Source organism: Bos mutus, chromosome 22 (genome assembly GCF_027580195.1).
Source record: "Bos mutus isolate GX-2022 chromosome 22, NWIPB_WYAK_1.1, whole genome shotgun sequence".
NCBI lineage: Eukaryota > Metazoa > Chordata > Mammalia > Artiodactyla > Bovidae > Bos > Bos mutus.
Window position 1 is genome coordinate 49,605,829 of NC_091638.1, and position 15,671 is coordinate 49,621,499.

The window sequence follows — 15,671 nt, forward strand, 5'->3', positions numbered from 1 at the left end:
CCCTCTTTTAAAATGTGTTCCATGTTTTAAACACATCATAGCTTCAGAACTTGTAGCCAAGGGTAGCTTTTTATAAATAAAATACATAAATACAGCAAAAAACACTATAAATATGGGCATGAACAGTCTTCCAAATTGCAACTTGTTTTGTTAAAAAGTAAGGTTCTTGCTTTAGTCCGGCTTTAGGTGAGGGATATGAACTCCCTTCACCTTCCAGCACACTGCGTGTATGTAGCTCCTTGGCATCCAGGCACATATGAGGAAAAATGGGCTCTTAAAACCAGTGAGAGAGGCCCTGAGGAACCCCATGCTACAGAGTTTTAGAGAATTCAAGTACTCCCAGCTGAGCATCTCAAACTTTATAGCCTCTGGGTTGGAACTGCTCTGAGGACCCTTCTAGCTGAAAATATGCTGATCTTGATAGAGGTTCTTCTCAACAACTCTAAGAACTGCCATGCCTTGCAGTGGCTTTACACTGTCATTTAAGAGCAACTTGGGGGATTCCCTGATAGCTCAGTTGATAAAGAATCTGCCTGCAATGCAGGACACCCTGGTTCGATTCCTGGGTCAGGAAGATCCTCTGCAGAAGGGATAGGCTACCCACTCCCGTATTCTTGGGCTTCCCTTGTGGCTCAGCTGGTAAAGAATCTGCCCACAATGTGGGAGACCTGGATTCAATCCTTGGGTTGGAAAGATCCCCTGGAGAAGGGAAAGGCTACCCACTTCAGTATTCTGATTTAGAGAATTCCATGGACACAGTCCATGGGGTCACAAAGAGTCGGACATGACTGATTGACTTTCACTTTCAAGGACAACTTTTTTATTTACAACAGGTTTATAACATTAAAACAAAGAAAGTTATATAAAAGAGGTTATGAAATAGTTTCAAGGTAAAAATTATCTGGGGAAACATGGTTCTATGTAAATTTGATAGTTATCTTCAAGAGTATATTACAAGTTCACAGGTTTTTATTTATATGTTAATTGAGGTACAATGGCACCCCACTCCAGTCCTCTTGCCTGGAAAATCCCATGGATGGAGGAGCCTGCTGGGCTGCAGTCCATGGGGTCGCTAAGAGTTGGACACGACTGAGTGACTTCACTTTGACTTTTCACTTTCATGTATTGGAGAAGGAAATGGCAACCCACTCCAGTGTTTTTGCCTAGAGAATTCCAGGGATGGGGGAGCCTGGTGGGCTGTCGTCTATGGGGTTGCACAGGGTCGGACATGACTGAAGCGACTCAGCAGCAGCAGCAGATGTATAATATTATGTAAATATCAGGTGTATAACAGAGTGATTCTCAACTTTCAAGGGTATGTTCTTTTTGTAGTTATTATAAAATGTTGGCTATATTCTCTGCTGTTATATTGTTGTAGTGTGTTTACTTTATACATAGTGGTTTGTACCTCTTAGTCCCTTACCCCTCCCCATGTCCCTCTCCCCACTGGAAAGCAAGACCTTGTTCTCTATATCTGAGTCTGTTTCTTTTTTGTTATATTTACTAGTTTGTTTTACATTTTAGATTCCACATGTAAGTATTTTGTCTTTCTCTAACTTGTCACTTAGCATAATACCCTTCAATTCCACCTATGTAGCTGCAAATGGAAAAATTTCATTCTTTTTTAAGGTTGAGTACTATTCTATTGTACATATACACTACATCTTCTTTATCCATTCATCTGGTGATGGACACAGGTTGCTTTCATACTTCGGTAATTATAAATAATGCTTCTATGAACACTGGGGTGCAAGCATCTTTTCAAAATAGCATTTAAATCTTTTTCAGATACATACCCAGCAGTGAAACTGTGGGGTCATATGGTAGTTCTGTTTTTAGTTTTTTGAGAATCCTCCGTACTGTTTTCCACAGTGGCTACACCAATCTACATTCACACCAACAGGATATGAGGGTTCCATTTTCTCCACAGCCTTGCTAACATTTGTTATTTGTGTCCTTTTTGATGACAGCCATTTTGACAGGTTTGAGGTGATATATCCTTGTGGTTTTAATCTGCATTTCTCTGATGATTAATGATATTGAGCATCTTTTCATGTGTCTGTTGGCCATCTGTATGTCTTCTTTGGAAAAATATCTATTCAGGAGGTCTTATAGATTTTTAAACAGTGCTTCTAATTTAATCAAACATTTCATATTCAGTTTAGAATTAATGCTAACATGTACAATTACACCAAGATTTAGATACATATTAAACACAGTTTTAAAATAAAAGCAGGAAAAAAAAGGAGCAGTTGAACTAAGATGAAAGCTGCTTTGAAATAAAGATTTTCTATTTTAGTTTCCAAATGACTGATAATGGCAGACTAATCATTGATTCTCATTAGTGTCAGGCTTTCTCGGTGATGCCAACACTGAAAAGTGATATTAATATGTGTCTTTTGTGGGGTGGGGTGCTGGGTATGCAGTCTCTGTTCAGGAAAACACAGACTTCACAATGTGACAAACCCTGCAACACTTCTGTTCACTCTGGATTCAAACTGTAACTCAAGTTACCTATCAAAGCACAAGGAATTCACCACAGAAAGAGCAGAAAATACACTGCGGTCAGAAGTAATGGCCAAAAAACACATGAAAAGATGCTCAACATCACTGATTATCAGATAAATGCAAATCAAAACTACAACAAGGTATTTATCACTCACACCAATCGGAATGGCCATCATCAAAAAGTCTACAAATTCTGGAGAAGGTGTGGAAAAAATAAAACCCTCCTGTACTGTTGATGGGAATGTAAATTGGTACCGCCATTGTGGAGAACAATATGGAGGTTCCTTAAAAAACTTAAAAACAGGACAATCATATGGTCTGGCAATCCCACTCCTGGGCATATATTCGTAGAAAAACATAATCTGAAAGTATACACACACCTAAATGTTCACTGCAGCACAGTTTACAATAGCCAAGACATGTAAGCAATTTCAACGTCCATCGACAGAGGAATGGATAAAAAAGTTTAGTACATATGTATAATGGAACAATACTCAGTCAAAAGAAGAATAAAATGATGCCATTTACAGCAACATGAATAAACCTAGGATTACCATACTAAGTGAAGTAAGTCAGACAGAGAAAGACAAATATTATATAATACTACTTATATGTAGAGACTAAAAAAATGATACAAATGAACTTATTTACAAAACAGAAATAGAGTCACAGATGTAGAAAACAAACTTACGGATTCTAGGAGGGAAAGGGAAGACTGGGATTGACACATGACTATGTATAAAACAGAAAACCAATAAGGACCTTCTGTATAGCACAAGGAGCTCTACTCAGTACTCTGTAATGACCTGTATGGGAAAAGGACTTTTAAAAGCATGCATATATGCATATGTACAACTGATTCACTTTGCTGTACACCTAAAACTAACACAACATTGTAAGTCAACTGCTGCTGCTGCTGCTAAGTCGCTTCACTGTCTGACTCTGTGCAACCCCATAGAGGGCAGCCTACCAGGCTCCTTTGTCCCTGGGATTCTCCAGGCAAGAATGCTGGAATGGGTTGCCATTTCCTTCTCCAATGCATGAAAGTGAAAAGTGAAAGTGAAGCCCCTCGGTCGTGTCTGACTCTTCTCGACCCTATGGACTGCTGCCTACCAGGCTCCTCTGTCCATGGGAGTTTCCAGGCAAGAGTACTGGAGTGGGTTGCCATTGCCTTCTCCGGTAAATCAACTATACTCCAATAAAAAATTTTTTAAAAGAAGTATTAATAACTAGAGAAGGTTTCAAATCATCACACAAGGAAATAGAAACTGCCTGAAAAGGAGAATAAATGTCTGTAGGAAACAACTTTATATCTGGTAACTGATCAGCACAAATAAACTAAGGTGTGTATGATAAGCAACTGCAGATGCAACACAAAGTCTTCTAGCCAGAGAAGCACCTTACCATGACTGGCACTGGGGGCAGAGTACTTGGCGCTGGACTTGCGGATGATATTCTCGTGGATCTGGGACCACTCACTCTCGTTGTTGCACCTGTAACAGAAGGACAGGCATCATGACAGTCAAGAGTTTTAAACATCTGGCCTGATGTTCAATGTGCAACAACACTTTCCTAAAGAAATGAACTTAAATTTTACTAAATTAGACAAGGTTTGTTTTCTTGGAAGGCACAACAAGATTCACATTTGGGGGAAGAGTAGAAACTCTAAAATGAATCTCTGCAAATATCTCTAAGTGGCAAAATATCCTTTTGTCTGAAGTAGCACTTTCCCGCGTGACGATTTTTTTGTTAGTTCCTTACACATACTTGCAACTAGGCACTAGAGGAAAGTTCCCGACAGAGGAAAAAAACAGTTCCTCTCAACAAGTACTGCTGTTTAGAAACTATCATGTCTTGCATTGGCTTTATACTGTCATTCAACTGTCACTATAATGGCTTCAGAGAAAAATCCTGCTAACCTCAGGGCAATGTGCATATTTGCCTGTGATTTTATTTTAGCCAGATCAGGCTAAGAAGAAAAGTTTAAGAGAGTAGTGGGCTTGGTTCGCTGTGAAATCTTCTGTAGTCAAGGGGAAGGAGGCCTTAGAGAGAAGTCTGGATGCCTAAATATGTAAGAGGAATTTCAGGAGTGGAAGAAAAGAGAGAATGGAGGAACAGACCTGCACCTCTGCTAATTTCTGACATTTTTAGAGTCTTCCCCTCTAAAGAACATTTTCAAGAAAGCTGCAGTCACACAACCATTTGGTACAGCTTAAGAACAGAGACTAGGAAGGGATTCCTCATCTCAAAGTAGACACGTTGATGAAACAACTGAAACGAGATTAGGGCCATCCTTGAAAATTCCATGAGACACTGGGAGTCTTCATAGCCTCAGCCCCTCCTTTCTCCTGTTGGATAGGGAGAACCACTGACCCCAGAAAACAGGGCTCATGCACAAAGGAAAACCCACAAGATCTTTCCATGGTTACTTAGAAGTGTGTGGTCCAGCACAGCCACTTCCAGGCGGAAACTCCAGCAAGAATTCTATCATGTGCCATCCGGTGGTGTGAATGAAGCACAACTGGTTTCTATATAAAAGGCTTTGTATAGAGACCATTCAGAGATAAAGGAGGTTGGTCACTAGACTAATTTTTTTCTAATCAGTAGCTCTTCTGACTTCTCAGTCAGTATAAACATGCATCACTTGCTCAGAGATGTTGCAAAGAAGTGTGAGAGACAAGGTTCTCACAGTCCAGAGCTGTGAGGATAACTTCTGCTCACAGAATTCCTTCCAAGGAGAGGAAGGGAGACAGTGTTCTTTAAAATGATCACTTGAGATTAACAACTCAGTTGGAAGTCAGAAGTGAGAGGTGCTGGCAGCAGCACACCTCGCCCTCCCTGTCTGACATGTACACGATCGCATCTCTTCCAACCAGTCACCACACCAGAGAAGTGCCCAGCTGGTGAGGACTCAGACTAGTCTTGCAGTCAGACTCCTGTCACTTTCTAGGTTTACAAGATCAGTAGTCCTTTCTTTAACAGAAATCTGACTACAATTTGTCATAAATAGTGTACTCCCCCACCTCACTTCAAAGTAAGAGTCCTGACTAATGCACACTATAATGAATATAGATAATAATATTGTACTATAATAATGAAACATGATAAATATTGCTTCACTGACATATTACAAAATATAAATACATCAAAGTAACACATTATACATCTCAAATATACAGGTATAAAATACACACACACACAAAAGAATTCCTATAAATAAACAAAACCAAAAAGAGTCTTGTAAATTAACTTCCTCTCTCAATGGGTGGTATAATTTCAGTGCTTCTCCAATAAAATACTCACCGGCTCTTTGGCAGTATACTGAAACCGGTGCTTTTCCAACCACATCAATAGTGACAATGTGTATTACTTCACTGACATCTACCTTTCCAGCCAATACACACAATTCAGATGCCAGACACTCGATGGCTTGCCCCTCATATTCTTCTCCCTTTGTTCACCCCTTAACTATCAGTGGCCTTCAGAGCTCTACATTTGAAGCCCATTTCCCTCCTACCATATAAGCTTTCTGGGCTATCTCAACTGCTCCCATGGTTTCAACCACCACCAAAAGCTGCCAAGATCCACCACAGTGTCTCCAGCCCAGACACCCTGCTAAGCTCTTGACCTGCATGGCCACAAGACAGCTTGACGTTTCCTATCCACCTGTCTGCTCTGAGAGATTGCTTCTGAGTAGAACCCACTAGCTCATGAAGCTTTCTTAAAATCTGTCACAAATGACCTCTCTTCTTCATGGCCCTGGTTCAGCCATTATCATCTCTCTTTCAGACCAGTGTAGTCACTTCTTAACTGGCCTTTTGACTCTCTTCCTTTCTAGAATGCCAAGGGAACTACTCAAATCATCTGAAACTCAGTGTCATCAGCATATTTTAACCAATCACTAGGATATTCTCTAAGGAAAAAAAAATGTAAGCATTTATTAACCAAATGAGTTATGATTATAATGAAGCATGATTATGTTGTATCCAATCAAATTAATATTTAGAGCATGATTACTGATGTTTATGGTTTGTCCTCAATCATAAAACACACAAGGGACTGTAATCTAAAAGAGGTCTGTGTGCCTCTGTGGCACACCTTCCCCACAGAGAAGATAACCAGCACAGGCAATGACGTAGCACTTCACCACTACATGTCCAGGGATTTTACGGATGGCCAACAGGCACATGAAAAGATGCTCAATGTCACTAATTATTAAAGACATGCAAATCAAAATTACAAGGAGGTATCACCTCACACCAGACAGAACTGCCATCATCAAAAACTGCAAACAACAAATGTTGGAGAGGGTGAGGAGAAAAGAGAATCTTCCTACACTGTTGGTGGGAGTGTAAATTGGTACAGCCATTATGGAAAACAATATGGGGGTTCCTTAAGAAACAAAAATACAGCTTCCATATGATCCTGCAATCCCACACCTGGGCATATGCCTTTGGAGAGCTCTAACTCGAAAAGATACATGCAGCCCAATGTTCACAGCAGCACTCTTAACAATAGCCAAGACATGGAAGCAACCCACATGTCTATCAATAGATGAATGGATAAAGAAGACGTGGTACATATATGGTGTTCACACACACAAACAGACACACACACATACACTCACACAATGGAATATTACTAAGCCATCAAAAAGAATAAAATACTGTCATTTGCAGCAATATGAATCTATCCAGAGATTATCATACTAATTGAAATAAGTCAGAGAAAGAGAAATATCATTATGATATCACTTATATGCAGAATCTAAAAAGAAATGAACTCATTTATGAAATAAAAATAGACTCACAGACTTAGAGAATGAACTTACAGTTACTAGGGGAAGGGTGGGGGGAAAGGACAGTTAGGGAGTTTGGTATTGACATGGACACATTGCTATATTTAAATATATAATCAACAAGGACCTATTGTATAGCACAGGGAACTCTGCTCAATGTTATGTGGCAGCCAGGATATAAGGGGAGTTTGGGGAAGAAGGGATACATGTGCATGTATAGCTGAGCTGCTTTGTTGTTCACCTGAAACTATCACAACATTGTTAATCAGCTATACTCCAATATAAAATAAAAAGTTAAAAAAAAAACTCATCAAATGTGAGTGGGGAATAAGTGTGCATGCTGTGCTAAGTCACTTCAGTCTAATTCTTTGCAACCCTATGGACAATAGCCTGCCAGGCTCCTCTGTCCATGGGATTCTCCAGGGAAGAATATTGGAGTGGGTTGCTATGCACTCCTTCAGGGGATCTTCCTGACTCAGGAATCAAACTCACTTCTCTTAGGTCTCCTGCATTGGTAAATGGGTTCTTTACTATTAGCGCCACCTGGGAAGCCCCAGGGAATAAGTAATAGCGAGTGAAGTCGTTCAGTCGTATTCGACTCTTTGCGACCCAGTGGACTGTAGCCCACCAGGCTTCTCTGTCCATGGGATTCTCCAGGCAAGAATACTGGAGTGGGTTGCCATTTCCTTCTCCAGGGGATCTTCCCAACCCAAGGATCGAACCCAGGCCTCCTGCATTGCAGGCAGACGCTTTATCCTCTGAGCTACCAGGGAAGCCCTAAGTAATAGTAATACTCCTCAATTCTACACCTGTGATTGAGCACATAATGTGTAATATACATTTTATATGATTTAAAAATATGACTAACGTGATAAATTTAATATTTTATCTAAGTAGTTATTTATCTATTTCATTAAAGTTGGCCTAAAAATGTTTGAACTTTTTCAGTGTGAAGTTGAAGAGTGGTCATCACATATTCAGAGGTGTCTTGCGTTGATCAAATGTACTATCTACAGACAACCCCCACCCCATCTCAATGCTCCTTGGCATTCTCTCCTTTCCCGTCCTAGGCTCCAGATTCAGAAAGCCTTGTGTTTCCCTGCAACTCCTGCCCCTCTGGACAGGAGGAAACATGATGTCTATATCAGAATAAACTTCACACAGTGGTTATTCATTTGTGATTTTTAAGGTTTCTGGTTCATTGAAAAGTGACCTAGTTTTTACGCCTCAGCTTCTTGTTCTGATTTTTTTAAAAGGATGTGTTGCCTTCCTAATACACATGATATTAAACATCTATAAAGCCAGAGCAGTGATCATGGCAAAAGAAGTACAGGGCTTGAGGTTGGCTCTGAATAACATAGGAAATGATGAGAATGTCAACAATTAATGATGTATTTTGCCAATTCACTAATTAAAACTATACAAGAGGGTTTTTTTTTTTTTTTAATCCTTGCAAACTTCAGTCCTACCAAAAGCTGAAGTACAATCAGAATCAGTAAAACCTTTAAGCTTCCAATTCAGTCTACCAAATATATCCTTTAAAACTTACTGGAAAATATTACTTCTCCTGAGGGCTGAATTCACTGTGCTGACGTGGATTTAAAACACTAATCCTAGAGGAATTCCATACCGTGCCCAAAATCGATTATTTCACAAACATGGACGTGTCTTTGAAAGTCTGTTAACACTGTCAAGTGGAAAAACTATCCTACATTTTAACTCTATTACTCCTTCAAAAATTTATTAAAAAACTATCTTCTCTGTTTAAAAAAAAAAACATCATTCTTTGGCTTTTTAGAACTGATATAATAGGCACAGCTCAGAGCAAGGAGCTAAGAATAAGTTACACAAGAATCCCACTTCTTGAAAAGTGACATGTTGGTACTGAAAGCTCTTGTTTTTGAAGGAATTAGGCCAATTAAGCTTGACAGCATGATTTCAAGAGAAGTGCTGTGCAAGCCCCTTTCAACAATGAAAATTTGCACAGAAGCAAGGAACAGCTGATATGTGCAAAGAGATGCAACTCTGGAGTGCTATCTATAAACTCCCTGCCCTTGGACAGAGTGGAGTAAGATGATAATGATGATGATTTTGGATTAAAATTTAGTCCTTTTCAAAGGGAGGAAACTTTACCAAGAACCAGGTCCCACTACCCATCAATGAAGAGATTTTGTAAATGGAGAAAGGCTGTGACTGATGCATGAAAGCAAGAAAAAACCCACAAAAATTTCCTCTGTAAGTTATTTCAGAGGAAGATCCTCATCCCATTAAGTACGCAACACTGAACAAAACACAACTTAAGGCAAACAGGTAATAAGGGTATCTGGGCTTTTATTTTCAAATTAATAGACTGTAGTTGATTATACAGAGGCCCATATTAACCAGAATTGTGAATTAAGTTCACTTCATGCCTGATTCAGATACAATAGATAGTACAGAAAAATTCCCATAAATATGGTGAAGATATATTAACCTGGTGATTGACAATATTAGCTTTAATTTGAAAAAAAAATATTGGGTTAAAACCAAAAGAGGAGCTTTTTAAAAGAAAATTTCAGACATACACTTGCTTTAAAAACTCACTTTGACATAAAATCTCAGCAAGATCTTTTTTGACTGACCTCCTACAGTAATGAAAATAAAAACAAAAATAAACAAATGGGACCTAATTAAACTCAAAAGCTTATGCACAGCAAAGGAAACCATAAATAAAATGAAAACAACCCTCAAAATGGGAGAAAATATTTGCAAATGAAGCAACCAACGAGATTAATCTCCAAAATATACAAACAGTTCATGCAGCTCAATATTAAAAAAACAAACATCCCAATGAAAAAAATGGATGGAAGATCCAAACAGACATTTCTCTAAAGAATATGTACATATAGCCAACAAACACATGAAAAGATGCTCAACATCATTAATTATCTGTTGCTGCTGCTAAGTCGCTTCAGTTGTGTCCGACTCTGTGCGACCCCATAGATGGCAGCCCACCAGGCTCCCCTGTCCCTGGGATTCTCCAGGCAAGAACACTGGAGTGGGTTGCCATTTCCTTGTCCAATGCATGAAAGTGGAAAGTGAAAGTGAAGTCACTCAGTCGTGTCCGACTCTTTGTGACCCCATGGACTGCAGCCTACCAGGCTCCTCCGTCCATGGGATTTTCCAGGCAAGAGCATTAATTATCAGAGAAATGCAAATAAAAACTACAATGAGGTATCACCTCACACTGGTCAGAATGGCAATCATCAAAAAATCCACAAACAATAAATGTTGACGAGAATATGGAGAAAAGGGAACCCTCTTACATTGTTGGTGGGAATGTAAATTGGCACAACCACCATGGAGAAGAGTATGGAGGTTCCTCAAAAAATTAAAAATAGATCTGCCTATGACCCAGCAATCCCACTCCTGGGCATATACACAGAGAAAATCATAATTCAAAAAGATATATGGACTCTAATGTTCACTGCAGCACTATTTACAATAGTGACATGGAAGCAATCTAAATGTCTTATCAATAGAGGGATGGACAAAGAGGATGTGGTACACATGTATACAATGGAATATTACTCAGCCATAAAAGGGATGAAACAGTGCCATTTACAGAGATGTAGACAGACCTAGGGGGCTTCCCAGATGGCTCAGTGGGTGAAGAATCCACCTGCAATGCAGGAGATGCAAACTTGATCCCTGGGTGGGGAAGATCCCCTGGAGTAGGGCATGGCAACCCACTCCAGTATTCTTGCCTGGAGAATTTCAGGGACAGAGGAGCCTGGTAGGTTGCAAAGAATTGGACATGACTGAAGCGACTGAGCATGCATGTAGACAGACGTAGAGACTGTCATACAGAGTGAAGTAAATCAAGGAGAGAAAAACCAAATATCGTATAATATCGCTTATGTGTGGAATCTAAAAAAATGCCAGTCCAGGTTCGATGCACGATACTGGATGCTTGGGGCTGGTGCACTGGGACAACCCAGAGGGATGGTATGGGGAGGGAGGAGGGAGGAGGGTTCAGGATGGGGAACACATGTATACCTGTGGCGGATTCATTTTGATATTTGGCAAAACGAATACAATTATGTAAAGTTTAAAAATAAAATAAAATTAATTTTAAAAAAATTAAAAAAAATGGTATAGATGAACTTATTTGCAAAGCAGATATAGAGACACAAATGTACAGAACAAATGTATGAATACTGAGAAGAGAAGGGGAGTGGGATGAATTGGGAGACTGGAATAGACATATATACACTATGGTGTTAAAAATAGGTAAGTAATGGAAACCTATTGTATAGTACAGGGAATTCTACTCAATGCTCTGTGGTGACCTAAATGGGAAGGAAATCTAAAAATGAATGGATATATGTATACGTATAACTGATTGCCTTTGCTGTACAGCAGAAACTAACACAATATTGTAAAGCAACTATACTCCAATAAAAATTAATTTAAAAAAGAATGCTTTTTCCTACTCTGGCTATGTTTACATTTACTTAATAAAAATATTAATATTCTGGGAGGAAAAGAAACTCACTAGACCTACCACTGATCATGTTTTCAGCACTATGATTCATGCTTGCATGAGTGCTAAATCGCTTCAGTCATGTCTGGCTTTTCATGACCCCATGGACTGTAGCCCACCAGGCTCCTCTGTCCAGGGGATTCTCCAGGCAAGAATACCAGAGTGGGTTGCCAAGCCCTCCTCAAGGGAATCATGTAGACCCAGGGATCAAACCCATATCTCTTATGTCTCCTGCATTGGCAGGCGGGTTTTTTTGCCACTAGCGCCACCAGGGAAGCCCGTGATTCATGCCTAAGTCTCTAAAGCAAAGACAGATATATTTGGATTCTGTACTACTACTCTTTGTTTTTATTTTATATTGCTTAATAAGAGTCAGGAGGAGATACACTGCTTCTGTAAGGCAGAGCCCTTGGCTGCTGAACACTGAAAATAATGCCATGCCTGGCTGGTGACTTACAGATCGGTAGTGGCAAAAAATGAAGAGTAAAGCCTCAGCTTCTCAGAGAAACTGGCTTTTCTTCTAGGACAGGGCAACCTGACTCGTGATCATTCTCTGAAGCAATTTACATCAGCAGCCAGCTCAGTTACAACAGCATTAGACACAGAGGAGTCTTTGACAGCTGAAACACAGGCGAAATTAGATTATTAGCTTCCTGTAAACACATACTAAGGCTGGCTAGTCCTGGAGAGAAGAGGAAAAGTGTATCAGACCTTTACTTCAGGATAGAAAGTTCCAAGTTCAGCTGCTTCAGAAGCACCTAGGGAGCTTATTAAAAATGCAGTTGCCTGGGCCCATCCCAAACCTTAGATGGAAATCTTTGCATTTTCCAAAAACTCCCTGTCCTACATATCCGAATGAGTTTGTGTCCAGCAAAGCTTGAGAGCTTCTGCTCTCAGGGGCAACGCTGGGATGTCTTATGCTGCAGATCATCAATATCTCTGGTGTTCATTACTCACGTGTAAACCTTAAGAACAAAATCCTTTTCTTCCTTTAACTCTGTGAGTGACTGCAAGACATCCAGGACACTGAGGACCGCACAGCCATATGGTCGCCGGTAGTGCAGGTGAGCAGGGCCCTTCTTGGAGTCATTCAGGAGCATCCGACCTGAGGCACACAGAAAACACCAGTCAAGACTGGGAACTCTGTGCTCCTCTAAGGCATCACTGAACTGTCATTCAAGGATGCCAGAGCTATAGGTACCTTAGAGATCCTCTAAATTGGAAGACTAAAGATGAACGGAGCCATCCAAGGATGCAAGGATATTTATGCAGAGGAATGACAAACAGGCCCTTGGCCAGTGCTTCTCCCCTGCACCACATTCCTTACTACCTGTCTCAACACTAACAGTCCATTTATTAATCATATGAGAATGAAACAGTGATTTCATGAATTTATTAGAAAAACCACAGTGCTAACAGATTTAAACTTCTTGGGTATATTAAGGATACACAATTTAGTGTTGTAGCTGCCAGGTAAAAGCTATGTGTTCACAGATAAGGAGGACAATATACTATTCTTCCATCCAAAACTGCTCCTGAACCACTGCAAGAGCAAGAGCCGTATGGGAGCTCGCTTGTCCTGCTTACCAAGGCTGTGCTTACAGTGGCAAGACTTGCAAATGCACAAGTCAGCAGATGCTTTATTATACACAGCAAAACAAAAGGCAAAATACAGCAAAACAAAAAGCAGTAGAGCAAAAGAGCTGTTTTGTTGGCCAAACAAGACATGCCAGAACTCAAACCTATGAAGGAAGAGTTGGTCAGGTATTGGCCCCCAAATTATGTCATAAACTTGAAATAAGACTGGGCAAACAAACCACAGGTAGCAAAAATCTTGGATCGGGTAGAAGGGAGATACCATCCATCTCATGTAGTAATGATGGTAACTCTAATTTTGTGAAAAAATAGCAAAGACACATACTTTTGGATACAAAACACAGCAAAGGCTATTCACTACCTGTTAAGTTGGCAACCCATTATAAGATCCCTGAGGTAGAGGGCTGATCAGAGGCAGAACATTAGATGGAGCAAACGTTAAAAAAAAAAAAAAAAAGACCACTTCAAATAAAAAATATGGGTCCAAAAACAAACAGGGAGCTGAAAATGCTTTCATTTCTATCAAGTTCAGCCATTACTAGCAGCTAAACTTAAGGTACAGCTACAATACAAGCTGGAGTTAATCCTTAGATCTGAATTAAAAGGCAAGTGCTCAGGAGAAGACAGAGGTCAAACAGTAGATACTTATCCCAAGTTGGGCTGGTCTCAGTCAGGTGACTGGATAAAGTGGACCGTACCTATTCGTATCACATGGGCAACTATATATAAATCTCTCTTCATATCCTTGCTGCTCAGATCCTAAGAAAAGAGAAAAATAAGTAAAGTAAGGCAATGAATACACAGAAAATAATTAAAATTAAACTTTGAACCTCATAATGATTGCTTTTGCTGCTTTTAGCATATGTTATAGATGGGAGAAGGGGTTTAAGCACAAAGAAGCTAAGTGTTTATAAGATTCCTATAGTGAAAGTTTGTATATCTTAAATGTCTTTGAAAGTTTATTACATTTACAGTATTTTTTCAGCTCTTATTTAGACCACCTATCTCTTAAAGTTCTCACATTAGAAATCTTCATGACATTGGCTTATCCATGTTTATTCTAAAATCATGTAAGAACAGCTTGTAACAAAAGAAATTCCCAATGTAGAAAAAAAAGGGAAAACACCAAAAGGCTCATTAATGACAAATTCTTAAAGTCTACTCTCTATTAACTGTACATTCATTCTGTTGCCCACACACTAGATATGTTCCCTTGAAAATAGACTACTTTGGTTTTAGTGAAACCTCAATAATTAGATCTCCCATTTCTAAATTTCTAAATGCTGAAGTATAAAGTGAATGGAATTTTATCTGGAAAATTTTAAGGGCTTCTTTTAATTAGACATTTTTAAAACTGGAGTTACATTAATAAAAATAATTTTATGCATTATTTATGTTGAGAACACATTTTGAAATAGAGTATTTTTACACTTTAACACATTATACTTGAAGTAGTAAAACTTCCTTTAATATACATTGTTTCTGACTTTCACCAGGTTATTAACTCACTGCTCACTCCCAGCCATTGTTATGAACGATGACTGAAGGGGTAACCTCTATTTTAATGGGACAGTTTCCCATGATTTCCCTTTTGCTTCCAGGGAAAGTTCCCTTAGTTCCATTTCCTTCTCATCTTTCATCCTTTGTTTAGTCCCAGATGCTTGTCTCTTTTCAGTAAGGCAGTAAAACAAAAGATCAAGCAGCAATCATGACTGTGCATGAGCTCTGAATCCAGAACCACCATGTTTGCTGTATGTTTATACCCTGTGGCAGAGTTAGGTCTATGCCGAGGCAAGCAAGGCATCTAAGTGACAAAATTTAAGGTCTCCTTCTCAGGATCCTGTGCCTTGCTTGCTTCAGCACAATCCCAGCTCTGCCCTGTAGAGTGGTCCTGAACATATGACAGAAAAGGAGGCCTTAGAACTTTTAGATATTAGATGGTCATAATATTTTGCCAAATTCTTGATGGAATAATGAAATACACTTACAATGAAATGGGTTACAAAACAATTCAACATAAATTGGTATTTCTGGAATCACAAAGATACATTTTTGCATGAAAGTTATCTTTTGATATTGAAAAATGATGTTTCAGACTCCATTTTAATAACTCCTTTAAAGTGATATCTTCAAAACAGTACTACATATTTTGACAAATATTAAGATGGCTACTAAATAACAAATAATGAAATTAAAAAATAAATTACCATTTTATGGGAATTGAAACATACCTATTACTGAAAG

The 15,671-nt window shown here is 39.2% G+C and overlaps 1 protein-coding gene across 9 annotated transcripts in view; it reads right to left on the minus strand.

Annotated features, from left to right (window-relative positions):
* The window catches only part of DOCK3 (dedicator of cytokinesis 3), a 304,753-nt gene that overhangs the window by 97,558 nt on the left and 191,524 nt on the right, over positions 1-15,671 (minus strand). For all 9 annotated transcript variants that reach the window (XM_070359225.1, XM_070359222.1, XM_070359224.1 and 6 more), the window contains 3 exons: positions 14,126-14,186; positions 12,789-12,936; positions 3,913-4,001 (listed from right to left, as the gene is read on the minus strand). In XM_070359225.1, the coding sequence (XP_070215326.1) occupies positions 3,913-4,001; positions 12,789-12,936; positions 14,126-14,186 (298 nt within the window). The remainder of the gene's footprint in view (positions 1-3,912; positions 4,002-12,788; positions 12,937-14,125; positions 14,187-15,671) is intronic.